This window comes from Thunnus albacares, chromosome 5 (assembly GCF_914725855.1).
Source record: "Thunnus albacares chromosome 5, fThuAlb1.1, whole genome shotgun sequence".
Classification (NCBI taxonomy): domain Eukaryota; kingdom Metazoa; phylum Chordata; class Actinopteri; order Scombriformes; family Scombridae; genus Thunnus; species Thunnus albacares.
This window is the reverse complement of record NC_058110.1, coordinates 9,748,818-9,776,329: the sequence shown is the minus strand read 5'-3', so window position 1 is coordinate 9,776,329 and position 27,512 is coordinate 9,748,818. Positions and strand designations below refer to the sequence as shown.

The window sequence follows — 27,512 nt, the reverse complement described above, 5'->3', positions numbered from 1 at the left end:
CTTATAATACATCCATGGAGAGGATGAAGAGGTAGCACTTCCTCTTCTAGGTTAGGTTTATTCAAGCAAACGTTAGCTCAATGTTAGCACTGAAATGATATTGCTATCATACTTAGTCAAAGTCCCAGTTACCTAGTTTGCTAGCTAACAAAGCAATGATAATGCACTATTGATTCAGCACTAATGTAGCATAATGTAACACTCCAACTTTCTGGTGATATGCTGCCCCCAATTGATTTGGAGTGTTTGACGATTCTTACATATTGCATCTTTATGTTCAAGTGTCCCAGTAGTCATGATAGCGTGACAGTGAGCCAGCATGCACAATATACCAGGACCCTGAAACTGTAGCAGCTAAATGGAATTCGGTTGCGATTAATTTTATTATTTATACCTGTGCTTTTTCTACTGTCAAAATATCTTATGGGGAAAATGTCTATTGCACAGTCTTTGCCTCACAGTAGCCAGTACTGTAGCTATTTCAATAGCATTAAAATAAGGTATTAAGACAGTTATGTGGAGGGGTTGATGGCCCAGTGCTGGACTGAGTAGTTTAAGTTCGCTGTTTTATAACTGTTCCAAGATGTATATGTTACGTTTTGTTAGTGTTTGTAATGTGTCTGCTCAGAACATGGTGGTTTATGTTGATAATTGTCATTTTTAACCATTAGTGAGGTCACTTCTACTTTTCGTGAGAACCAACTGTATTTTCCTGTTGTGGTTTTCAGTTTCAATTCCCTGGTTTGCATGTCAGGGAATGGTTGACACTGTTGAGAACTGCTTCCTGCCTCTTATTCTAAGAAGAGGGTGATCATGTGACTTGCATCTTGTATTTGTGTGGGAGAAAAAAGGCCGATGTTTAGGTGAAAATCCGTTAGTCACACATCCTTTATAAGTATGTAACATGGGGAAGTGTCAAGGACTCACAGTTTGTCTGGATGGAGTTAAGAACCTGCTTTAACTCTCAGTCTATGTTTGATATAAATAGAGAAAGTGAAATTGCACGAGTAGGGTAAATGACATGAGAGCACAAGCAGTACTATGCAATATAGAGACTGACGTTACTGTAGACGTTACAGGACTGAAGATTTAATAGTAGACCTGAGTTGGTGTTGGTCTAACTGTGGTAGCAAGTTGACAAAGGAACCTGAGGACAACTGGAGATGAGGGAGATGATGTGGATTTTTGCTGTGATTATCTTCTCGGTGTGTGAAACATGGGGTCTGGACACAGGTTTGAACATTGTACTCTTTTTTTCACATGGTTTAATTAATTATTGTTTTAGCCTTGAGAGGATACATCTCTAATATAAAAAACATGGCTTTTAAATACAAAACAACACAGACATAACTGCAGTTTCAGCATGAATGTGTCATTTGTGGTACTTTATTTATTTACTGATATTCTCATATTTATTTCTATGTTTATATTTGATCATTCTGGTGTTTTTTTAAATTATAATCATCAATCAAATAATCCCATAATTTAAACTTTCTGTAAAGCACTTCAGTCAACATTTGTTGTTTTTAAATGTGCTGTATAAATAAATTGATTTGTCTTGACTTTCTCAGGATCTCCTCAAAGCACTTTGATGCTCAATACTTCTTCATCTGCTCCTAAAGTTTATGGTAAAATCATTTAATCTCTTTTCTCTCCATTTAATTTGCAGTATGAGTAAAATGTTGGAGGTTGAACACAACAATATGCATTTTTATCTCCCCTTCTCCTTTCCATTAATTCTTATTTCAAACATTTGATCTATTTTCAGTTTAAATCAAGAATAATAATGTAAAAATATTTTTGAAACAAGTTATGACTGAAGAGGAAAGATTCAGTCCTTATTTTTTGTTTATTTTGTACGATTAGTATAAAATATGACGAGGCTGCCAAATGTCCAATGTTTGTCCAATTTGAAAAAAATATTACAGACCTCTTATCATTCAGTGTCTCTTAAAATACACATTTTAGTGTTGTTAGCTGTGCCTCATTATTCTTAAAATAACTCTGTTTTGAAAGATTACAGGTGGTGAGTTTGACTTGATTTTGAATTACATTTAATCACTTTGGGATGATATGAAGGTTTCTTCATGGGACAAAGCTTCATAACATATTTCCAGTTTTATTGTCAGTACTAGTATGATTTATTTGTAAACTGTCATAGCCCAGTTTAAATCCTGTTTCATAAAGTTTGTTTTATTTTCTTTTATTTCATCAAACTTAACATTTTTTTCTTTGCGTGTCAGTGTCTCATGCAGGATTGGATCCTTTTGCTTCTGATTTTTCATGTTTTTTTGTGTATATTAGGACCTGTGTAATTAGTATTTTGTTTTATGACAGAATGAACCCAAATAATTAAATCATTGCAGCATTATGTGTAAAAATAAAGCAACTATCTTTGCCTTTTTTTCAGTTGTCAGAAATGCATCTTTCAATCTGGGGAGTGATGTTGGCCTGACATGCAGCAATGAACCGTGGAGTGAGGTGATGTTTGTACTCTGGAAAATAGAGTTGAAATACAAAGAGTGCAGTATCGCCCACAACAATGATGGCCAAAGTACAGACTCCTGCAACGATGGCAAGTCTCTCCGAAATACATCCACAGCTCTATACCTGCACATCCCAAACTTCTCAAATGATGATGTTGGGGTCTACCTGTGTGAGACGGTTTATAGAGGAGGAGCTGACGCTCATATGATCAATGTGGAAATCACAGGTAAGACTTCATTTTTCTCCTCACTGGGACAGCTGACTGGCAAGAATCATCTAGCCAAGAGGTATAAAATGTTAAAGGGTCATTTCACTTAAATCCCACTCATTAGAGTTAATAATACAGAAAATTCTGCACACTTCAACTCATGTAGCTTGTATTAGTTTTATGTGCATAGATTTTGAAATATCTGCTGCTTAGTCTTCTGTTGCAAACATAACACTTAAAACGCTCAAAACTGATATGTGAATGATCCAACATCAATATGCGTTTCATGACACAACATCCTGGTTACATTTTAATCTGGAACTAGTTTATACTCAGTGTAAGAAATAGTGAAAAAGCAAGCAAAGCAAAATTAGAACAAGCATGGCTAGGGGCTTTTTTTTGTGCCTTTTAATACAGGAAATGAAAACCGCTCAGCAAGTTTCATGTCTCCTGTTTTGTCTTTACTGGTTCAGCTCCTCCCAGTATATCAGCCTGGTTAGAGTGGAAGGGCAATAAGACGGTGGCTGTGTGCAAAGCTGAAAGAGGAAAACCTGCTGCCAGCATCAGCTGGAGCCATCTAGAAAATTCATCATTTTTGGAAACCTGGTCTGGCTCAGATGGATTCTTTACAGTAGAAAGCCACCTGGAACTCCCTGAGAACATGGATCCAAAAACCCTGAGCTGCACAGTCAGACACACGTACTGGGAAGAGGAGAAAACTTTGGTACCAAAGTTCACAGCAGGTCAGGACAAGAGAAAATGTTTAAGCTTTGTTTTTTAGCACAGAAGAAATATGTTTGCTTATGTTTCTGACTAGGTGTTTTTTTATATATAGTGTTATTAATAACTTCATAAATAGATGTCATGTGTAGTGTTGATGTCCAGTGGATTACTGACAAACCTTTACTGTTTTTTCTTTAGCTACACGTCTTCATTTTACTATGATGTCCATCTGTATAATTGTGATAATCGTTGCAGTTTTGGCTGGAATCTTATTCTTTGCAAAAAAGAAACTAACATGCTGTGGTAAGAATTTTCATTTGATAAATGATTAATTAGATGAACTACTTGTGAACTTTTCTGTCAAGTAATTTAGCTGGTTTGTGTATTTTTCCCTTCTCCAGGTGTTGCAGGCAGGTAGACACATAATCCAAATCTCTGCTGGTAGGTAATCTTTCTGTTACATACTCAACATTTTTGAGTTCTGTGTGTTTAACTGCACTTTGTTGAGTTTTGTTCATGACACCTCTCTGCTTCCCCCAGACAGATGATGTGGAGCCACACGTCAGCTATGTTCAACGTGTCAACTCTCTATAACTCATAAAAATCCTGCACTTGCATCGCACACACACACACACACACACACACACACACACACACACTTAAATGCACATGGCACTCTGTGAGAAACTGAAGACTATGAAATTGAGAAATGGTGAAACTACTCATCTTGCTGTTTTCAAACTTAAATATCTATTTAATAGTATAATTGGTTGGTGTGGGATAGTTCTTAGGAGCAAAAACACTGACTACACCTATTTTGTTGACTTGTGTCTGCAAATAAAAAGTTAGGCACAGTTGTGTTCAGGAGAGAAACGGCTCTGGGCTTCATGTTTCCACAACCAGTTGCTGTTGTTTGTGGACGTTTTTGTGTTTCATTTTACAAGATTTTCCTAATTGAGGATCAAGCTTTGATTGGCAGTTCAACTACAAACTTCTTGCACACCTTCACAATATATTAGACACTTTCTGTTGTTTGTGATATTATCAACCAGTCCTGCGTCTTACATTAAAGCTCAAATGAACTTTTCCTCATTTCTGTTTACCTCATAAATACATAATCGACTGCAAGTTCATCAACGATACAGGTTGTGGTTGAAGTGCTGCTGGTATATTAACTGTGGCATAGTTACAGTTGTCATCAGTGGTAGCTCCGGTTCTTCCTGATTCTTTGGTGCTGCTGTGGTCAATAGAGGTGTATGTTACGTCCTCGTTAGGCTGTTATAACAGTGTGATGGTAATTCCTCTGTCCTAAACATATGTTACACTTCAATTATTCTACTTTTTCATACAGTGCTTCTGCAACTAGAACGTGTGATATGGTGTGGTATGGCATGTGGTTAGCGGCTATGACTTTCTGCAGGTGAAACAGCTGCACAGATTCATATAGCTTCAACAGAGGCCTCACTCTTATGTTCACCCAGTATGCAATTCTATCATAAAAGCTCTCCAACACACTCATGGTACTGATAGCAATGAATATTTATGCTCATCAATAATAAACTTCACATTGATGTGATGTGAGGTTATTATTTGTGCTGCTTTTATCATCTGCAGAATCCCCTGAAAGAGAAAATGTCAATACGTACTAAATAAATACTAAATGCTGTGCTGTGTGTGGTTTTTATATACTTAATAGTATTATAAATGTACTGTTACCTTTCCTTATCTTCTTTATCCTGATTATAAAACAAATGGAAAAATGAGATCACAATGAGGACACAGTCATTCAGATCAACATAACATTTAAATGTTTTCCCAGACAAAGAAAACATTATACCCATCAACATGTTAGCATCAGCTCACTGAGCCACTAGCATGACTGTAGAATACAACAGGTCAGATGTATGTATAAGGTGAAAAGGGCCACTTTCACATTACGAATAGTATAATTATGTATAAGTATGTGTTATTATCGACTGACATACACAGTAGTGAAAAGTAACTAAGTGCATTTATTCAAGTGCTGTACTTAAGTACAATTTTGAGGTGCTTAGTATTTTTAAATTATGCTACTTTATACTTCCACTCCACTACATTTCAGAGGGAAATAATGTACTTTCTACTCCACTATATTTCTTTGACAGCTTTAGTTACTTTTCAGATGAAGATTTGACACAACGGATAATATAACAAGCTTTTAAAATACAGGTTTCAGGGTGCTGGTATTGTTCATACTGTCGTGGTTTACTGGGACACTGAATAGAACGGAGCCATTGTTAATGTTATTATACAAAGACATTTTTTTAGATTATTGAACAAGATAAGTTATTATCATAAAAATGTCATAGCATGAATATATTTCATTATAATGAGTTCTCCTAATTGATCTTATTAAAGAATGATCTATTTTTGTGTGGAGCCAGCTTATTGAATTGTAAGGCAACCAACAAAAGGGTTCTTTGTTCTTTCCTAATCTGAAAACATACTTTTAAATTTCACAATGAGCTCAACACATCTTTAATGAACACATATTTAAATATTTACAGTCTGAATACAATTGTGTCAGCTTTTCCAAGAGAGTAAATACAACAGAGCCGAGTATTTTCACTATGCAGACAAATAGAAGAAATGTGGTCCAACATGTTGCAACACTCAAATTATCTTACTTTCTCGCTCTTTCCAGCACCTTTTCTGTCTTCTTCATCCTTATACAATCACACTCGCACACACACACACTCGCTCACATCTCACACACTCATGAAAATCATTAAAAGGTGCCCAAATCTTAAAGATGTGCAATGAAAAGTTGCTGTTTGGCTCTTCTCTTCCTCTAAACTCAGTTTGAGGTGTTATTAATGGATCTTGAGCCAGCTGGATTTTTGAATTGTGTATGTACTTCACAAACCAACCTGTTCCAAGGGTATCAAGCTGCAGACAGAGGCAGACATCTTGGTATGATATATTAAAGTTTGATAGCCAACATTGAATAAAACCTCAGAAAAGCCAACAAATTCTTTTAACGATCCTTAATAGACTTGATACCTTACTGCTGTAAAGTCCTCCCGCCTTCTCGCCTTTTCTGCCACATGTGCAACGGCAATGTTCACACAAAAATGACACAAAGACGACAAACTTCCACTGCTAAGGTCACGTGACTTACTGACAACTGTGGAGGCAGAGGTCCAAGATGTCTGCCTTCATGTCCACCATTTTGTCTGCATCCAGGTCCCTCTTACCTGTTGTCATTCCCAGGACGTCACATAGTGCCACTTTGTCATGTCCCTCAGCATCTGATACTGATGCACGAGGCCGAGACACATCGCCGTTCACACCTGTGTCTATCATGTGTCTCCAAGGTCCAGCTGACCACTTGTTACGTTACTGCCTACGTCGCTTCCGTTAGAACGTCCAAGGGCCCACAGTTATTACATCAGTCTGTCGCCAGAAAAGCACCACATTTGTTTTGCACATTTGTTTGGCTAGCTAAGTAAACAAAAATGTTTCAAGAACGAATTTACATGTACAGGCTTCCAACTGTTCAGATTGGCAGGAAAAAGTCATTAAGTGTTGGCGCACTGTCACCAAAACAACCACCATGTCCTGCATTGATGAGGTATTTTCCTGTTATGTCCTTGCTGGTGACGCATTAGTCAGATTTGTACGTCTTAAGACAACAGAAAATACCCTAACACGTCCATTTTGAACGTCTTAAGGCCTTTAAAATTGGGTGCTACCACTTAATCAGTTTCTGAGGGGAAACCCTACAATCATTGCAAGAGAGAAAACAATTCCTGACTCAACCTACCTTGTGTGAATTGAGGTTAAGAAATAATATTGATTTATGGTGACATTATTAACATCTGCATTTTTGCAGCTTGCATACAGTATTATACTTGACATATTCCTGTAATATGGTGTGTTTGCCCACTAGATGGCAGTATTAAAGCACAAATGGCAACCTGTTGAATTTTTGAGTCGCTGGGGAAAAGAAAGAATTTCATGTTTTCCAACCCATTGATTTCAATGTAAACTGGTTAAGATCTTTTCTGATTAATGGTGACACTTTTAGTGCAGCCAAGGGGTATTTTTTAATATAATGGTGTGAATTTACATTTTACATTGCAACTATTATGTTAAAAAATAATAATAATTTAACTTTTGTCCTTTTCCTTTGAACAGATTAGGAATCACAGTTTTCCTGTTTAAAGAAATTCTTCTATAATTGAGACTTGATGAAAACACACATATGGTCTGTTGTTCACCTTCTGGATAGGAATGAGAACCTGTGGAGGATGTAGAGTACATGCAAATAAAGTTTGAGCATAATATTTTTCAATTCAAAATCAATTTTTAATGAATATAGAGGAGACCATTTATCATTAATTCACAACCTACATCTTTAAACACCAAATGTCTATCTGTCTGCTAGGTGCAGGTATTAAGAATCTACTCTCCATGGTATGGTTGGTGTCTGCATTCATGCCTGTTCCTCAGTAAAGGTGCACAACTTTCTCCCTTTAATTAATGAAACTCAATAGTGTGGCAATAGTTTTGGCTTGTCTTGTCAGCTGGAAGAACAAATGTTGGTATATGTTAATTAAATCCCTGACTAGAGTCACTTCTATTTATATGCGCAAAGTTTAAGTTCTTTGTGAAATGCCCATGTAGTTGACCAATGTTGATAAACTAACCCAAAAGGACTGGAGCAGTATGGCAAGTTGTTTTAACGTTTAATGAGAGACTGGATATATACTGCAGATATCTGTAATTCATTCTTTCTAGTCAAGTAAAAAAAGATTTCAGCTACCCACAATGACCTTCTTTCTAGGACAAATTACGTCACTTTTGCCATTCATGTGTATTAGGCTTTTAATTTCAGATATCCACAATTACAATTTTGATATCCAGAATGAACATTCTTGGGCGGTGCTTGGTTTTTGCTCTGGTGTTTTCAACATGGTGACCCGCTTTACAAACAATCTCACTTTACAGCTAAACAGTACACTAAAATATGTTTCTGAAAACATTTGAGGCGGGAAATAGGCAATTCAGTATCACATTCTTGATTTAAATTTGATCAGAACTGCCTAGTTTGACAGTCACGCGCACGCACATTTGGCTGGCCCCCCTCCAGAAGAGTTCAGAGACTGTACAATCAATGCCGAGTCTGATGAACACCATTCTTCCAAAAGATATTCCCTCATGTGGTGTTTTGATGAGAGAGAGTGCTGGCTAACATGTCAGTCCAAAATCTCTCATAGGTGTTCAGCTGGATTGAGATGTGGTGACTGTGAAGGCCATAGCATATGATTCACATCATTTTCATACTCATCAAACCATTCAGTGACTCCTCGTGCCCTGTGAATGGGGACATTATCATCCTGGAAGAGACCACTCCCATCAGGATAGAAATGTTTCATCATAGGATAAAGGTAATCAATCAGAACAACTTTGTATTGATTTGCAGTGACCCTTCCCTCTAAGGGGATAAGTGGACCCTAACCATGCCAGCAAAATGCCCCCCAAAGCATAACAGAGCCACCAGATCCCCTCACAGTAGGGGTCAAGCATTCAGACCTGTACCAGTTTTTCCGTTAATTTGTCACCCATCTGTATATATGTGTATATATATGTATATATATATATATATACAGTACAGACCAAAAGTTTGGACACACCTTCTCATTCAATGAGTTTCCTTTCTTTTCATGACTATTGATTCACACTGAAGGCATCAAAACTATGAATTAACACATGTGGAAATATGTACGTAACAAAAAAGTGTAAAAGAACTTGAAAATACGCCTTATATTCTAGTTTCTTCAAAGTAGCCACCTTTTGCTCTGATTACTGCTTTGCCCACACTCTGCATTCTCTTGATGAGCTTCAAGAGGTAGTCACCTGAAATGGTTTTCACTTCACAGGTGTGCCCTGTCAGGTTTAATAAGTGGGATTTCTTGCCTTATAAATGGGGTTGGGACCATCAGTTGTGTTGTGCAGAAGTCAGGTGGATACACAGCTGATAGTCCTACTGAATAGACTGTTAGAATTTGTATTATGGCAAGAAAAAAGCAGCTAAGTAAAGAAAAACGAGTGGCCATCATTACTTTAAGAACTGAAGGTCAGTCAGTCCGAAAAATTGGGAAAACTTTGAAAGTGTCCCCAAGTGCAGTCGCAAAAACCATCAAGCGCTACAAAGAAACTGGCTCACATGAGGACTGCCCCAGGAAAGGAAGACCAAGAGTCACCTCTGCTGCGGAGGATAAGTTCATCCGAGTTACCAGCCTCAGACATCGCAGGTTAACAGCAGCTCAGATTAGAGACCAGGTCAATGCCACACAGAGTTCTAGCAGCAGACACATCTCTAGAACAACTGCTAAGAGGAGACTGTGTGAATCAGGCCTTCATGGTAGAATAGCTGCTAGGAAACCACTGCTAAGGACAGGCAACAAGCAGAAGAGACTTGTTTGGGCTAAAGAACACAAGGAATGGACATTAAACCAGTGGAAATCTGTGCTTTGGTCTGATGAGTCCAAATTTGAGATCTTTGGTTCCAACCACCGTGTCTTTGTGCGACGCAGAAAAGGTGAACGGATGGACTCTACATGCCTGGTTCCCACCGTGAAGCATGGAGGAGGAGGTGTGATGGTGTGGGGGTGCTTTGCTGGTGAGACTGTTGGGGATTTATTCCAAATTGAAGGCATACTGAACCAGCATGGCTACCACAGCATCTTGCAGCGGCATGCTATTCCATCCGGTTTGCGTTTAGTTGGACCATCATTTATTTTTCAACAGGACAATGACCCCAAACACACCTCCAGGCTGTGTAAGGGCTATTTGACCAAGAAGGAGAGTGATGGGGTGCTGCGCCAGATGACCTGGCCTCCACAGTCACTGGACCTGAACCCAATCGAGATGGTTTGGGGTGAGCTGGACCGCAGAGTGAAGGCAAAAGGACCAACAAGTGCTAAGCGTCTCTGGGAACTCCTTCAAGACTGTTGGAAGACCATTTCAGGTGACTACCTCTTGAAGCTCATCAAGAGAATGCCAAGAGTGTGCGAAGCAGTAATCAAAGCAAAAGGTGGCTACTTTGAAGAAACTAGAATATAAGACATATTTTCAGTTGTTTCACACTTTTTTGTTAAGTATATAATTCCACATGTGTTAATTCATAGTTTTGATGCCTTCAGTGTGAATCTACAATTTTCATAGTCATGAAAATAAAGAAAACTCTTTGAATGAGAAGGTGTGTCCAAACTTTTGGTCTGTACTGTATATATATATGTATATATATATATATATATATATGTGTGTGTGTGTGTGTGTTTGTGTGTATATATATATGTGTGTGTATATATATATATGTGTGTGTGTATATGTATATATGTATATATATATATACATGTCACTGAGCACTTAGGAGAATGTGTAATTTAATGCAATCCAATACAAAAGCTCCAATATAAATTCTACTTTAAACTTAGTGGACCTGTACTGGAGTGCATATATATTGAAAAGTGTTCCTAATATTTTGTCCACCCCATTAACATACATGAGGGGGCCATATTTTTAGGAACACTCCGGTACACCACAACCACCTGCTACGACCTCAATAATAAATATAAAGTACAATTATCAACTTTCTGACAATGTCAACAAAACCTGAAAATGTGTAAGTTTTGTAAATGTAAAATTATGGCAGAGCTGTTGTATTGGATGCATTATATTGCACAGGTAATCATAATAAAGTGCTTGGCTATAGCTTATATATAGCTATATGTATATAGCCACAATATTCATTTTACAGTAAGAAAACATCTGAAATATGTAGATATTCATGAGTATATATGAGATAAATGAGTTTGGAGTTTGATGAGGTGGCAGAATACTGTATTTTTATATTTGAGAGGAAATTCTACTTATACGATTAACATTTATTTAATTTATTCCCACAAATATTAATGTTTTACCTGACAAAAGCTTCAAATGATTGCTCCGCAGATAAAAACATTGACAATATTCTTTGTCTATCATTTACTTTCACATGAGATACTCTATACCCCTCAGGACATATTTTTGGGAACTCAAACAGGTTGACTTTGACATCAACAGGAAGTCAGTTTTATCAAATGGAAACTGTGCACACACACATTTACACATGTGTCATAGTGAGTATTTTCTTTCTCTCCCCTAAAGTTGGTGTTATCAACATTTTTAAACCTTTTTTTGGATATGAGGAACACAACTGACTAAAGCAGCATTATGTCACAGCTGGAAGTTTTTGCAATGTTGTGGAAAAGCTTTAACATCAAGATGTCTCATTGCATGATGTACTCATAAACCACAAACTCCAGACAGAGCTTGCAGATCATAACCACACACAAAGTAGCTTATCAAGTGCCTGAGAACCTGCTAGCCCCAGCCCCTGCGGCCCAAAAAGCATTTTCCCCATAGACCACCATTGTAAAAGAGATGTCAGGACACCTCCAATTTCAAAATCCGTGACGTCATCACAATATAAAATCTATGGGCCGAGCGGGAACTTGCGGGCGGGGCCAGTGGGGGAAACACTACTGCGCATATTCAATGGACTGTACAACGCGGAAGCAAACCTGGAAGCTAGAAACTTTTTTTGGTGTATGCACCAGCCAAGCAATTCCTATAGGACTGAATGGGCGCCATTTTTAGTCTTGTATCCAGCTCTTATAATACATCCATGGAGAGGACGATGAGGTAGCACTTCCTCTTCAAGGTTAGATTTATTCAAGCAAACGTTAGCTCAATGTTAACACTGAAATGATATTGCTATCATACATAGTCAAAGTCCTAGTTACCTAGTTTGCTAGCTAACAGAACACTGATAATGCACTATTGATTCAGCACTAATGTAGCATAATGTAACACTCCAACTTTCTGGTGATATGCTGCCCCCAATTGATTTGGAGTGTTTGACGATTCTTACATATTGCATCTTTATGTTCAAGTGTCCCAGTAGTCATGACAGCGTGACAGTGAGCCAGCATGCACAATATACCAGGACCCTGAAACTGAAGCAGCTAAATGGAATTCAGTTGCGATTAATTTTATTTATACCTGTGCTTTTTCTACTGTTAAAATATCTTATGGGGAAAATGTCTATTGCACAGTCTTTGCCTCACAGTAGCCAGTACTGTAGCTATTTTAATAGCATTAAAATAAGGTATTAAGACAGTTATGTGGAGGGGTTGATGGCCTAGTGCTGGACTGAGTAGTTTAAGTTTGCTGTTTTATAACTGTTCCAAGATGTATATGTTACGTTTTGTTAGTGTTTGTAATGTGTCTGCTCAGAACATGGTGGTTTATGTTGATAATTGTCATTTTTAACCATTAGTGAGGTGACTTCTACTTTTCTTGAGAACCAACTGTATTTACCTGTTGTGGTTTTCAGTTTCAATTCCCTGGTTTGCATGTCAGGAAATGGTTGACACTGTTGAGAACTGCTTCCTGCCTCTTATTCTAAGAAGAGGGTGATCATGTGACTTGCATCTTGTGTTTTGTGTGGGAGAAAAAAGGTGTTTGGTGAAAATCTGTTAGTCACACATCCTTTATAAGTATGTAACGTGGGGAAGTGTCAAGGACTCACAGTTTGTCTGCATGGAGTTAAGAACCTGCTTTAACTCTGAGTCTATGTTTGATATAAATAGAGAAAGTGAAATTGCACGAGTAGGGTAAATGACATGAGAGCACAAGCAGTACTATGCAATATAGAGACTGACGTTACTGTAGACGTTACAGGACTGAAGATTTCATAGCAGACCTGAGTTGGTGTTGGTCTAACTGTGGTAGCAAGTTGACAAAGGAACCTGAGGACAACTGGAGATGAGGGAGATGATGTGGATTTTTGCTGTGATTATCTTCTCGGTGTGTGAAACATGGGGTCTGGACACAGGTTTGAACATTGTACTCTTTTTTTCACATGGTTTAATTAATTATTGTTTTAGCCTTGAGAGGATACATCTCTAATATAAAAAACATGGCTTTTAAATACAAAACAACACAGACATAACTGCAGTTTCAGCATGAATGTGTCATTTGTGGTACTTTATTTATTTACTGATATTCTCATATTTATTTCTATGTTTATATTTGATCATTCTGGTGTTTTTTAAAATTATAATCATCAATCAAATAATCCCATAATTTAAACTTTCTGTAAAGCACTTCAGTCAACATTTGTTGTTTTTAAATGTGCTGTATAAATAAATTGATTTGTCTTGACTTTCTCAGGATCTCCTCAAAGCACTTTGATGCTCAATACTTCTTCATCTGCTCCTAAAGTTTATGGTAAAATCATTTAATCTCTTTTCTCTCCATTTAATTTGTAGTATGAGTAAAATGTTGGAGGTTGAACACAACAATATGCATTTTTATCTTCCCTTCTCCTTTCCATTAATTCTTATTTCAAACATTTGATCTATTTTCAGTTCAGTTTAAATCAAGAATAATAATGTAAAAATATTTTTGAAACAAGTTATGACTGAAGAGGAAAGATTCAGTCCTTATTTTTTGTTTATTTTGTACGATTAGTATAAAATATGACGAGGCTGCCAAATGTCCAATGTTTGTCCAATTTGAAAAAAAATATTACAGACCTCTTATCATTCAGTGTCTCTTAAAATACACATTTGAGTGTTGTTAGCTGTGCCTCATTATTCTTAAAATAACTCTGTTTTGAAAGATTACAGGTGGTGAGTTTGACTTGATTTTGAATTACATTTAGTCACTTTGGGATGATATGAAGGTTTCTTCATGGGACAAAGCTTCATAACATATTTCCAGTTTTATTGTCAGTACTAGTATGATTTATTTGTAAACTGTCATAGCCCAGTTTAAATCCTGTTTCATAAAGTTTGTTTTATTTTCTTTTATTTCATCAAACTTAACATTTTTTTCTTTGCGTGTCAGTGTCTCATGCAGGATTGGATCCTTTTGCTTCTGATTTTTCATGTTTTTTTGTGTATATTAGGACCTGTGTAATTAGTATTTTGTTTTATGACAGAATGAACCCAAATAATTAAATCATTGCAGCATTATGTGTAAAAATAAAGCAACTATCTTTGCCTTTTTTCAGTTGTCAGAAATGCATCTTTCAATCTGGGGAGTGATGTTAACCTGACATGCAGCAATGAACCGAGGAGTGAGGTGATGTTTGTACTCTGGAAAATAGAGTTGAAATACAAAGAGTGCAGTATCGCCCACAACAATGATGGCCAAAGTGAAGACTCCTGCAACGATGGCAAATCTCTCCGAAATACACCCACAGCTCTATACCTGCACATCCCAAACTTCTCAAATGATGATGTTGGGGTCTACCAGTGTGAGACGGTTTATATAGGAGGAGCTGACGCTCATATGATCAACGTGGATATCACAGGTAGGACCTCATTTTTCTCCTCACTGGGACAGCTGACTGGCAAGAATCATCTAGCCAAGAGGTGTAACTTGTTAAAGGGTCATTTCACTTAAATCCCACTCGTTAATAATACAGAAAATTCTGCACACTTCAACTCATGTAGCTTGTATTAGTTTTATGTGCATAGATTTTGAAATATCTGCTGCTTAGTCTTCTGTTGCAAACATAACGGGGGACAGTACCGTTTCTTAAAACACTTAAAACACTCAAAACTGATATGTGAATAATCCAACATCAATATGCGTTTCACGACACAACATCCTGGTTACATTTTAATCCTTTTAATACAGGAAATCAAAACCGCTCAGCAAGTTTCATGTCTCCTGTTTTGTCTTCACTGGTTCAGTTCCTCCCAGTATATCAGCCTGGTTAGAGTGGAAGGGCAATAAGATGGTGGCTGTGTGCAAAGCTGAAAGAGGAAAACCTGCTGCCAGCATCAGCTGGAGCCATCTAGAAAATTCATCATTTTTGGAAACCTGGTCTGGCTCAGATGGATTCTTTACAGTAGAAAGCCACCTGGAACTCCCTGAGAACATGGATCCAAAAAACCTGAGCTGCACAGTCAGATACCCGTACTGGGAAGAGGAGAAAACTTTGGTACCAAAGCTCACAGCAGGTCAGGACAAGAGAAAATGTTTAAGCTTTGTTTTTTAGCGCAGAAGAAATATGTTTGCTTATGTTTCTGACTAGGTGTTTTTTATATGTAGTGGTATTAATAACTTCATAAATAGATGTCATGTGTAGTGTTGATGTCCAGTGGATTACTGACAAACCTTTACTGTTTTTTCTTTAGCTACACGCCATTTTTAGTCTTGTATCCAGCTCTTATAATATATCCATGGAGAGGACGATGAGGTAGCACTTCCTCTTCTAGGTTAGATTTATTGTGATTTAATGTGCTTATTTTCTCATTATTTTTTGTTTATTTTGTACGATTAGTATAAAATATGACAAGGCTGCCAAATGTCCGATGTTTGTCCAATTTGAAAAAAATATTACAGACCTCTTATCATTCAGTGTCTCTTAAAATACACATTTGAGTGTTGTTAGCTGTGCCTCATTATTCTTAAAATAACTCCGTTTTGAAAGATTACAGGTGGTGAGTTTGACTTGATTTTGAATTACATTTAATCACTTTGGGATGATATGAAGGTTTCTTCATGGGACAAAGCTTCATAACATATTTCCAGTTTTATTGTCAGTACTAGTATGATTTATTTGTAAACTGTCATAGCCCAGTTTAAATCCTGTTTCATAAAGTTTGTTTTATTTTATTTTATTTCATCAAACTTTACGTTTTTTCTTTGCGTGTCAGTGTCTCATGCAGGATTGGATCCTTTTGCTTCTGATTTTTCATGTTTTTTTGTGTATATTAGGACCTGTGTAATTAGTATTTTGTTTTATGACAGAATGAACCCAAATAATTAAATCATTGCAGCATTATGTGTAAAAATAAAGCAACTATCTTTGCCTTTTTTTCAGTTGTTAGAAATGCATCTTTCAATCTGGGGAGTGATGTTGGCCTGACATGCAGCAATGAACCGAGGAGTGAGGTGATGTTTGTACTCTGGAAAATAGAGTTGAAATACAAACAGTGCAGTATCGCCCACAACAATGATGGCCAAAGTGAAGACTCCTGCAACGATGGCAAGTCTCTCCGATATACACCCACAGCTGTATACCTGCACATCCCAAACTTCTCAAATGATGATGTTGGGGTCTACCAGTGTGAGATGGTTTATATAGGAGGAAGTGATGCTCATAAGATCAACGTGGATATCATAGGTAAGACTTCATTTTTCTCCTCACTGGGACAGCTGACTGGCAAGAATCATCTAGCCAAGAGGTATAAAATGTTAAAGGGTCATTTCACTTAAATCCCACTCATAAGAGTTAATAATACAGAAAATTCTGCACACTTCAACTCATGTAGCTTGTATTAGTTTTACGTGCATAGATTTTGAAATATCTGCTGCTTAGTCTTCTGTTGCAAACATAACGGGGGACAGTACCGTTTCTTAAAACACTTAAAACACTCAAAACTGATTTGTGAATAATCCAACATCAATATGCGTTTCATGACACAACATCCTGGTTACATTTTAATCCTTTTAATACAGGAAATGAAAACCGCTCAGCAAGTTTCATGTCTCCTGTTTTGTCTTCACTGGTTCAGCTCCTCCCAGTATATCAGCCTGGTTAGAGTGGAAGGGCAACAAGATGGTGGCTGTGTGCAAAGCTGAAAGAGGAAAACCTGCTGCCAGCATCAGCTGGAGCCATCTAGAAAATTCATCATCTTTGAAAACCTGGTCTGGCTCAGATGGATTCTTTACAGTAGAAAGCCACCTGGAACTCCCTGAGAACATGGATCCAAAAAACCTGAGCTGCACAGTCAGACACACGTACTGGGAAGAGGAGAAAACTTTGGTACCAAAGCTCACAGCAGGTCAGTACAAGAGAAAATGTTTAAGCTTTGTTTTTTAGCGCAGAAGAAATATGTTTGCTTATGTTTCTGACTAGGTGTTTTTTTATATATAGTGGTATTAATAACTTCATAAATAGATGTCATGTGTAGTGTTGATGTCCAGTGGATTACTGACAAACCTTTACTGTTTTTTCTTTAGCTACACGTCCTCATTTTACTATGATGTCCATCCGTATAGTTGTGATAATCGTTGCAGTTTTGGCTGTAATCTTATTCTTTGCAAAAAAGAAACTAAGATGCTGTGGTAAGAATTTTCATTTGATAAATGATTAATTAGATGAACTACTTGTGAGCTTTTCTGTCAAGTAATTTAGCTGGTTTGTGTATTTTTCCCTTCTCCAGGTGTTGCAGGCAGGGAGACACATAATCCAAATCTCTGCTGGTAGGTAATCTTTCTGTTACATACTCAACATTTTTGAGTTCTGTGTGTTTAACTGCACTTTGTTGAGTTTTGTTCATGACACCTCTCTGCTTCCCCCAGACAGATGATGTGGAGCCACATGTCAGCTATGTTCAACGTGTCAACTCTCTATAACTCATAAAAATCCTGCACTTGCATCGCACACACACACACACACACACACACACTTAAATGCACATGGCACTCTGTGAGAAACTGAAGGCTATGAAATTGAGAAATGGTGAAATGGTAACCAGAGAGAAGAGTGAGATGAAAGATTTCAAACAAGAGACGGAGCCTCACAGTTGAATTCTGTCCTGATAAACTTGACTGACATTCAGCAAAAAGGCGACAGACACTCGGTTTAACATCCACCTTTTGTCACATAATTGATGATTATCAGCACAGGGTAATAATCTAAATAAATAGTGAGTTTCTGAATGTATTCTCACAATGACTGTAAACTCAACTCATATACTAAACTAATGCTCAACTAATGTGAGTCATGATGATTTAATGAATGGATTAATGCAGGATGAATTCCTGTTGATCACAGTTACCAAGTGATCAAGTCACTATGACTTTATTTGATCAGTTAACATTAAATAGATTGTCAATTAATAAATATTGATATTGATATGCTACCAAATCAGCTGAATTGCACTTATAGTAAAGGGCGTTTTATATCTGTGCATTTGATCAGCCTCTATGAAGCTGCGTTTTTATTTCATCAAACTGGTAGTCAGACACAAACATCTACATGTTGCTGCACGAACCAATGAATGCTCTTTATGCCACATTTACAAGCCAGCAGCACTAGATGGATGTAATGTACATGATCAGGTTGTATAATGCTTCAATCTTATACTCACAGTAACTGTGGGTATAAAAACAGTTAAGATATAAAGTAACCGTGAATTAATATTCATTAATTGACTTTTAAGTGTAAACTACTATAACATAAAGTCATAGTGATTTGATCATGTGTTCATTGTGAGCAACAGGACTTCATGATACATCCTGTATTAATTTATGCATGAAATCATCATGAATCATTTCCTAAGTATACTATTTATATCCTTATCATAAAGTGTTACAGCCTAGTGCACAGCCAGTGTCTAGACTTCCATTTGAACGCTATTATTAAATCACAGGCTGCAGCGCTATAACTTATCTTACCCTCACACTGATTATTTAGTTGTACATATAGAGCAGAAGAGGAAACTGTTTTGTTTCAGCCTCACAAATGTATTTCTGTCCACAGATCTTAACACACCTGCACATATAGATTCTTAGATTTCAATTGCAGCAAAGAACCTTAAAAGTTTGACTTTAAATTGAAGAGATTATTACCATGACTTCTTTCAAATATTTTTAGAAATGCAACAACAGAATAACTACAAACTACATTCTCCATCATGAACTGGATAATGTGGCAGAAGCACAAACAGTTGAGCCTGTAAACAACGTTAATTAAGACAAGTCTAGGCAGCTAAAATTTTTCATTCTCTAAGTTCAGCTTTTCTGACTTTGGTGACTGAAAGCGACACACTGAATACATCAAGATTGTGAGTCATTCAGGTCGTGGTGTAACTAGCTGTAGTTTGTCAGAAACTACTCATCTTGCTGTTTTCAAACTTAAATATCTATTTAATAGTATAATTGGTTGGTGTGGGATAGTTCTTAGGAGCAAAAACACTGACTACACCTATTTTGTTGACTTGTGTCTGCAAATAAAAAGTTAGGCACAGTTGTGTTCAGGAGAGAAACGGCTCTGGGCTTCATGTTTCCACAACCAGTTGCTGTTGTCTGTGGACGTTTTTGTGTTTCATTTTACAAGATTTTCCTATTTGAGGATTAAGCTTTGATTGGCAGTTCAACTACAAACTTCTTGCACACCTTCACAATATATTAGACACTTTCTGTTGTTTGTGATATTATCAACCAGTCCTGCGTCTCACATTAAAGCTCAAATGAACTTTTCCTCGTTTCTGTTTACCTCATAAATACATAATTGTCTGCAAGTTCATCAACGATACAGGTTGTGGTTGAAGTGCTGCTGGTATATTAACTGTGGCATAGTTACAGTTGTCATCAGTGGTAGCTCCGGTTCTTCTCGATTCTTTGGTGCTGCTGTGGTCAATAGAGGTGTATGTTACGTCCTGGTTAGGCTGTTATAACAGTGTGATGGTAATTCCTCTGTCCTAAACATATGTTACACTTCAATTATTCTACTTTTTCATACAGTGCTTCTGCAACTAGAACGTGTGATATGGTGTGGTATGGCATGTGGTTAGCGGCTATGACTTTCTGCAGGTGAAACAGCTGCACAGTTTCATGTAGCTTCAACAGAGGCCTCACTCTTATGTTCACCCAGTATGCAATTCTATCATAAAAGCTCTCCAACACACTCATGATACTGATAGCAATGAATATTTATGCTCATCAATAATAAACTTCACATTGATGTGATGTGAGGTTATTATTTGTGCTGCTTTTATCATCTGCAGAATCCCCTGAAAGAGAAAATGTCAATACGTACTAAATAAATACTAAATGCTGTGCTGTGTGTGGTTTTTATATACTTAATAGTATTATAAATGTACTGTTACCTTTCCTTATCTTCTTTATCCTGATTATAAAACAAATGGAAAAATGAGATCACAATGAGGACACAGTCATTCAGATCAACATAACATTTAAATGTTTTCCCAGACAAAGAAAACATTATACCCATCAACATGTTAGCATCAGCTCACTGAGCCACTAGCATGACTGTAGACTACAACAGGTCAGATGTATGTATAAGGTGAAAAGGGCCACTTTCACATTACAAATAGTATAATTATGTATAAGTATGTGTTATTATCGACTGACATACACAGTAGTGAAAAGTAACTAAGTACATTTAGTCAAGTGCTGTACTTAAGTACAATTTTGAGGTGCTTAGTATTTTTAAATTATGCTACTTTATACTTCCACTCCACTACATTTCAGAGGGAAATATTGTACTTTCTACTCCACTATATTTCTTTGACAGCTTTAGTTACTTTTCGGATGAAGATTTGACACAACGGATAATATAACAAGCTTTTAAAATACAGGTTTCAGGGTGCTGGTATTGTTCATACTGTCATGGTTTACTGGGACACTGAATAGAACGGAGCCATTGTTAGTGTTATTATACAAAGACATTTTTTTAGATTATTGAACAAGATAAGTTATTATCATAAAAATGTCATAGCATGAATATATTTCATTATAATGAGTTCTCCTAATTGATCTTATTAAAGAATGATCTATTTTTGTGTGGAGCCAGCTTATTGAATTGTAAGGCAACCAACAAAAGGGTTCTTTGTTCTTTCCTAATCTGAAAACATACTTTTAAATTTCACAATGAGCTCAACACATCTTTAATGAACACATATTTAAATATTTACAGTCTGAATACAATTGTGTCAGCTTTTCCAAGAGAGTAAATACAACAGAGCCAAGTATTTTCACTATGCAGACAAATAGAAGAAATGTGGTCCAACATGTTGCATCACTCAAATTATCTTACTTTCTCGCTCTTTCCAGCACCTTTTCCATCTTCTTCATCCTTATACAATCACACTCGCACACACACACACTCGCTCACATCTCACACACTCATGAAAATCATTAAAGGTGCCCAAATCTTAAAGATGTGCAATGAAAAGTTCCTGTTTGGCTCTTCTCTTCCTCTAAACTCAGTTTGAGGTGTTATTATTTTTATTAATGGATCTTGAGCCAGTAGGATTTTCAGATGTTCATGAAGCTGCTGCTTTCTTCTCTTTATATGTTGCCATCATCTTCTTAATCTCTGCGATGGCCTTCCCCGGGTTGAGCCCCTGTGGAGCAATGTGTTTAAGAGACAGTGAGAAACCAAAACAGTATTAACTTTGTGAGTGTATGTGAGTATGAATGTTTTTTTTAAGTACCTTGGGGCAGGTCTTAGTGCAATTCATGATAGTGTGGCAGCGGTAGAGAGAGAAGGGGTCCTGAAGTTTAGACAGACGTTCCTCAGTGAATTCATCACGGGAGTCAATCATCCACCGGTATGCCTGCGGAGTAATAACATTGTGTTCAACAATTGTCAGCTCAGTCATGAATCATTTTGTCACAAAAGTGTATCGGGTCTTGTGTCAGCTATAAAAATCTATCAAAAACTTGACCCGAGTAAAATATCTCAAAAAATATATTAAAACCACCAGCAGGTCAAATGTTCCACCTGTCTAACACTTCACTTCCTGACATGATACCTCTTAAAGTCACGACTGAATTTGCATCTGCCTCAGCTGCACTTTTAGATGAATGAGAACGAAATAAGCTGAATGCCACCAGCATCAGCATGTTAACATACCAGCCTTAACATCAACACTGAGCTGAAATACAGCTGAGGTTGACAAATTACACCTGAATGTGAGATGTCCAACAATGGCCACTGAACGGAGGATCTGATTATGTATCAACAACACGGCCTTTTCTCTGGCGCCACCTTCAGGCTGAACTTCACATTATTTACCCCACTAGTGGTAGTCGTAGGGATGTAAGATAAAATATAAGTTTCTGTGGTGTAATGAGCATTACAGCCTCACAAGGCCCCTAGTGTGGCTATGGACTTTAATTCTAGTAATCATTTTTAGCTTTTTAATTATTGGGACATGTATCTCATTGCTGAATATGTTTAAGATGGATGTTCTCAAAGCATCTTTACCCACCTGCATTAACACAGCAGGTCCCAGATATTTGTCTCCGTTCCACCAGTAGCTGGGACAGCTGGTGCTGCAGCAAGCACAGAGGATGCACTCGTACAAGCCGTCCTGTTGGGTTATAAACAGTGTAATACATCAGATATGTTACCAAAAGACAGGTGAGCTGAAAAGCTCTGTGGTTAGCATTGTTTAATCAGTCAGATGTATCAGTGATGTCGTTGTGGCTGAGCTATAGAGTCGTCCTCCTCTGTTTAACTCCTGGTGCCAAGATATGAAGACCTCCAACACAGCGGTCAGAGGATGGGCAGTATCATTTGTGTGAAATATGTACTGGTTACAGAAAGAAGTTTATTTACCAGTTTTTGCCTGTCCTCCACTGACTGGAAATACTGCTCCTTCCCTTCTTGAGCTTCATCCTTCTTTTTCAGGTAAGGCTCAATGGACTTGTACTGTGCATAGAAGTTGCTCATGTCCTGGAAATGAAACAAGAGAAAACTAAATTCACCACATATGAGTCTACTGTTCAATTATTAACTGCCTTTTAAATTAATTGTCATTCTCTTTATTATCACACTTTAATGTTCATGAACATCTGCTGTGGCACGTTCAAATACAACCATGTAAATTAACTTTTTCTGCACTCGCAGTACTTACAGGCACCAGATCCTTGACCACATACATGTGTGGGAGCGGGTAGATTTTGGTAGGTTTGCTTGTGTTGGCGTCAATTTTGTTAAGGCATGCCAGTGTGTTGCCTCCATTGATGTTCATGGCACACGAGCCGCAGATTCCTGTAGAAATACACAATCAGTGGAATTAGTGACTGAAATCTGGTTCAAAGGTTCACATAATCCTGTTAGTATGTTTCCTTTGCTTTGATTATTTTTGAAATCTGAATAGAAAATAATTACATCATGATGTGCAAGTGGAATACAAATGTTTTTTATGTCTTACCCTCACGGCAGGAGCGTCTGAATGTGAGTGTGGGGTCAATCTCATTCTTGATCTTGATGAGGGCATCCAGAACCATTGGACCACAGCTAATATCAAGAGGAACGTACCATTAGATTATGACACTGATAACATTAAAAAGTCAAATGACGCTCAACAATGCTTGTCATGTCTTACGTGTTGAGATCAATGTCATATGTCTGCATTCGTGGTTTGTCTCCAGCGGTGTCAGGGTCCCAGCGGTAAATCTGGAACTTCTTGATCCTTGGTTCAGGAGCTGGAGCGGCTGCAGTCTGAGCGTGCCGCACCATCTGCATCACAGACAATCAACCAGAGAGGTGGTATATATGAATTATGTTAAGTATATTCCTTTATTATACATTGAAGCACTTTCTTTCAAGTAAGAGTAAACTATGAGGAGTAGTAAAAGCATGTCTTATGTACAAAGGAACACATCATAATGTGACCTGGCTTTTGGTTACAACACCAAGGCTAAACTGGGAAGCACTTGGTAATTCTATCCTGCAGCTACAGCAGACTGCTAGGACTAACACATCAACTCATACCAACAACAACAATAATGACAGTTTATTTATATCACACTAATCAAAAGAAAATTAACATTTTATACTAAACAGCAGACACCATAAAATCAAAACAACCAACAAAGTATGCAGAAAAAAACAGACTGGACAAGAATGAATACAAGGTATAACACTTACAATCTGTGAAACACGCTATCATGTTAGAATTATATCATGTTATGGCCACTAAACAGCAGTATACAGTATTATTCTGAATGCTCCTTTTGCATAAGATGGTACACAGTCTCCCCCTGCTGATAGCTCAGGTGAACTGACATGAGTGTTACATCACTTGGGAGTCTTTGGTTACCTAACTGACTCCTTCAGGACAAAGAAATATGGACTTAAGGGCAACAACTTTAACATTTCTATATATTTATAAGTAGTACAAAGATATTTTTTAACCATAACTGCTAAAACAAACCCCTAAAACTTCACATTCAAGTATTTATTAGAAGGAAGGATGAGTTGCACAACAACTCAACTCATTCACAATGGTGAGGTTTACCACACATTTCTTATAGCGTATTGACAATGAAACATGGATTATTTTGCTTAATCTAACTTGTTACTAATCTCATTCATGCTGTACAGAGAAGCAGCCAGTACTGGAATAGGTTTCTTTAATATTCTGTCACATTGTTAGACAGACAGCTTCGGAGCAGGGTGTGTTAAAGGTAATTTCTAAACACAGCAAGTGTCACACACTTCTTGGGATAATATACAGTAGCCTAGAATAAACTCACAAGTCAATAAATCAACACAAACTCATATTTGTAAGCATATATACAGTATATCTCTCACAATAGCCTCATGGGGCGTATCTGCTCTTACAGTAATACAGACTGAATAAAACTGGTTTTGAACTCACCACCATCATCCCAGGGCTCCTCACAGATAAAACATTCCGACTTAAAGCGACACAAACCACCGACATCTTGCTATCTGAGTGTTGGTATAGGATCTTCTCTTCAGCCCGGAGTAGCACTTCTGTCTCTATATGTGCGCCACGTGACGTGGAGAGCGTAGGCGTGCGTCATGGCTGTTGCCTTCAAGTGCTTCCACTCCGCTCTTTCATCAGACCGTCAGAAAAACAAAAGCAGTGCACTTACTGTATATATTTTGTGCTGCAGCTGGAGACGAGTGAGAGGTCCTATTTACATGTAAAGACATATTTTTTTTAAAACTTAGCTGGGTCGTAAATGTAAACTTCACCCGTGAATAATGTATATGTCCGACAGCAAGTGAACGCAGCATATGTCTTTCACAACTCTCATTGTGAACGAGGGTCAGTTACATATATCCATTGCTGAAAATATGCAGTGATAATGTTGTTATGCATAATCCATTTAAACTCTGTAATGATTATTATGATTGTAATTTTATCATATTTGATAATAGTGAACTTGTACCGTTTTTACCAATTTAAAAAATGTTCTGCAAGTTTTACTGGATTTATTCCATTTTGGAGTATATATATCACACTGTGCAGTTTGTCATAAATTCTCTCTTAATTTCAATACATTTTCAGTATTTCATTACATCATAATGAACTACTTCAGAGTTTGTGTCGTACTGAGCACACAGTGTTACTCAGTATGACCTTGACCCGTAGTTTTTTCTTGTAATATTCAGTTACTGAATTTTTTGCTGCAAAAATAAAGTTTTTGCACTCTTAGATTTTACTAACAATGACTGATGATAGACCTCTCACTGTATGTGGCGTTAATAAAGGCCAAAACAGATAGGAGCCACTCTCTGACTATGTAGTTATATTATGTCTATTTTGGGTATCATAATGTATCATAATGATGTAATGACTGCCCGTCTGTTCTCATTCAATATGCATGACAACACTGAACAGAGATGTACACAGTCAGCGGTTTTGATGATAATGCATTTAAAGTTCTTATTCTCATGTACGTTTAAATATTTAATCAATAATCTTTGTCCACGTGGTCAATAAAGCTGAACATTCACTTCTGACTGTCCAGAGAGTCCGTTTCTTTATGAACTGTGAAACTGTCAGCCTAATTATCCTTGTGTATTATGCACCTCTGATTAATTAAATTATTATAACAGATGTATTGAACAATATCAGATGCTACTGAATGCCAGAAATTTTATTCTTTCACATTTTCAAAATTAAAGCGTTACATTTGTTACCTGAATTAATTATTTTAGACACAAACTCAACTAACAAACATACTGTGAGTTGAATGTTTACAGTGTAACTTCTACCTGACCAGGTTTTAAAACGCTATACATTTTTCCATATACAGACATGGTCTAAATAACAGAACATATACTACACATACAGGCTGTAGATGGGGCATCTATAATTTATCCACCACAGCCTCCCCCTCCCATGACGTCACTTTATATAAATGAGCTGCTCAATAACTGTTTTATTTTGAACGTTTTTAACGGAAGTTTTCCTTTCATCTTTTGGTAAACTTGACTCTGATCCAACAAGACGACGCTGAAGTCAGCCTCCGATTCGTCAATGCCAAAAAAAGGGCGACTTCACTATTTTTTCAGATCCAGACCAGATCCAGATCAAAAACCACTATATTGGTCCAATCTGGACTAGATTATCCCAGGGAAGCCAGAGACTCTTGAACACACCGTTTCAGATTTGTGAAAACCTTTATTCTATTTGTGAAAACGTGAAAAACAGTAATTTACAGTATCGCCACAACATAGCTTTTGTTGGTTGAAGCTCTCGTCTTTCTCACTTCAAGTAGAAAAGTTATTTTGAAATTAATTATTTTTACCTTTTGAAAAACAATCAAAACATCGTCATTGATCGGTCAACTGGTTAATTTACTCACACTCAACCTCTCTCACGGCTTCTGCCAGTGTTACTTTCCTCACTTTTGCAAAAAAGCCTTTACTGCAGTCTGTGTTAGAAGTAATTCAGCCATTAGTGTGCTTGTTCTTCATTTGATCTATATATGAAGACATGTTTATGAAAAACTTTCTGTCAATTCTTTTTCACATTTATCAACATTTGATTAAGAAATCATTTAATTCATCTCTTTTATCTGTCCACTAACATCTACCATCACTCCAGACCCTGCTCTTCTTCTCCTGACCACCACCTGTCCTCACTGTTAGTGCCAGTCACCTGACCTGCAGACACCTGCCTGCAGACATAATCCTCATTACCCCATTATCCAAAGAGTTTATACTGTAGACCTGCACAGTAGCCTGGTCATTTGCCACACTGTGTATCATGTCTGATGTGGTCTAGATGTGAAAAATGCAGTGAAATCTCCTTTTTGGCATTTTCACAAATAGAATAAAGGTTCCACAAATCTGAAACTGTGTCTTAAAGAATCTCTGGCTTCTCTGTGATAATCTAGTCCAGATTTGACAAGTCTAAATATAGTGGTTTTTGATCAGGACTTGGTCTAATGTGGTTTGGACATGGAAAAAAAGTAGTGCAGTCTCCCTTTTTGGCATCGCAAAATCGGAAACTAC

The 27,512-nt window shown here is 37.2% G+C and overlaps 3 protein-coding genes across 6 annotated transcripts; 2 read left to right on the top strand and 1 right to left on the bottom strand.

Moving 5' to 3' along the window:
* Positions 1-979: 979 nt before the first annotated feature.
* LOC122983236 (cell surface glycoprotein CD200 receptor 2-like) lies at positions 980-5,074 on the top strand. The gene is made up of 7 exons (XM_044353033.1): positions 980-1,233; positions 1,572-1,628; positions 2,411-2,713; positions 3,169-3,438; positions 3,617-3,721; positions 3,820-3,859; positions 3,959-5,074. Exons 1-6 carry the CDS (start codon positions 1,164-1,166, stop codon positions 3,834-3,836), a joined length of 822 nt encoding a protein of 273 aa, XP_044208968.1. The 5' UTR covers positions 980-1,163; the 3' UTR covers positions 3,837-3,859; positions 3,959-5,074.
* A 7,973-nt stretch (positions 5,075-13,047) lies between these two features.
* On the top strand, positions 13,048-18,221 carry LOC122983234 (cell surface glycoprotein CD200 receptor 1-B-like). 4 transcript variants are annotated; one of them, XM_044353030.1, is made up of 7 exons: positions 13,048-13,346; positions 13,685-13,741; positions 14,529-14,831; positions 17,047-17,316; positions 17,495-17,599; positions 17,698-17,737; positions 17,837-18,221. In XM_044353030.1, coding segments are annotated over exons 1-7 (846 nt in total). In that variant the 5' UTR covers positions 13,048-13,276; the 3' UTR covers positions 17,838-18,221. The 4 variants fall into 4 exon arrangements, with proteins under 4 accessions (XP_044208965.1, XP_044208964.1, XP_044208963.1 ...); XM_044353029.1 differs by lacking the exon at positions 14,529-14,831 and adding an exon at positions 16,353-16,655 and having other exon boundaries at positions 17,698-17,839; XM_044353028.1 differs by having other exon boundaries at positions 17,698-17,839.
* Positions 18,222-21,152: 2,931 nt separating this feature from the next.
* Positions 21,153-25,051, bottom strand: LOC122983235 (succinate dehydrogenase [ubiquinone] iron-sulfur subunit, mitochondrial-like). Its single transcript, XM_044353032.1, has 8 exons — positions 24,898-25,051; positions 23,620-23,753; positions 23,446-23,531; positions 23,146-23,282; positions 22,848-22,964; positions 22,498-22,599; positions 21,718-21,840; positions 21,153-21,627 (listed from the first exon to the last, which is right to left on the bottom strand). The coding sequence occupies exons 1-8, from the start codon at positions 24,961-24,963 to the stop codon at positions 21,547-21,549; spliced, it is 846 nt and encodes a 281-aa protein (XP_044208967.1). The 5' UTR covers positions 24,964-25,051; the 3' UTR covers positions 21,153-21,546.
* Positions 25,052-27,512: the final 2,461 nt, after the last annotated feature.

Bases quoted from the DNA above. Each gene is read 5' to 3' on its own strand.
- LOC122983236 (XM_044353033.1), top strand. From the start codon at position 1,164: ATGAGGGAGATGATGTGGATTTTTGCTGTGATTATCTTCTCGGTGTGT. The intron at 1,234-1,571 runs GTTTGAACATTG...TGACTTTCTCAG, and splicing joins AACATGGGGTCTGGACACAG to GATCTCCTCAAAGCACTTTG. The intron at 1,629-2,410 runs GTAAAATCATTT...CCTTTTTTTCAG, and splicing joins ATCTGCTCCTAAAGTTTATG to TTGTCAGAAATGCATCTTTC.
- LOC122983234 (XM_044353029.1), top strand. From the start codon at position 13,277: ATGAGGGAGATGATGTGGATTTTTGCTGTGATTATCTTCTCGGTGTGT. The intron at 13,347-13,684 runs GTTTGAACATTG...TGACTTTCTCAG, and splicing joins AACATGGGGTCTGGACACAG to GATCTCCTCAAAGCACTTTG. The intron at 16,656-17,046 runs GTAAGACTTCAT...TCACTGGTTCAG, and splicing joins GATCAACGTGGATATCATAG to CTCCTCCCAGTATATCAGCC.
- LOC122983235 (XM_044353032.1), bottom strand. From the start codon at position 24,963: ATGTCGGTGGTTTGTGTCGCTTTAAGTCGGAATGTTTTATCTGTGAGG. The intron at 22,600-22,847 runs GTAAATAAACTT...ATAACCCAACAG, and splicing joins TGGAGGACAGGCAAAAACTG to GACGGCTTGTACGAGTGCAT. The intron at 21,628-21,717 runs GTACTTAAAAAA...ATTGCTCCACAG, and splicing joins GCACTAAGACCTGCCCCAAG to GGGCTCAACCCGGGGAAGGC.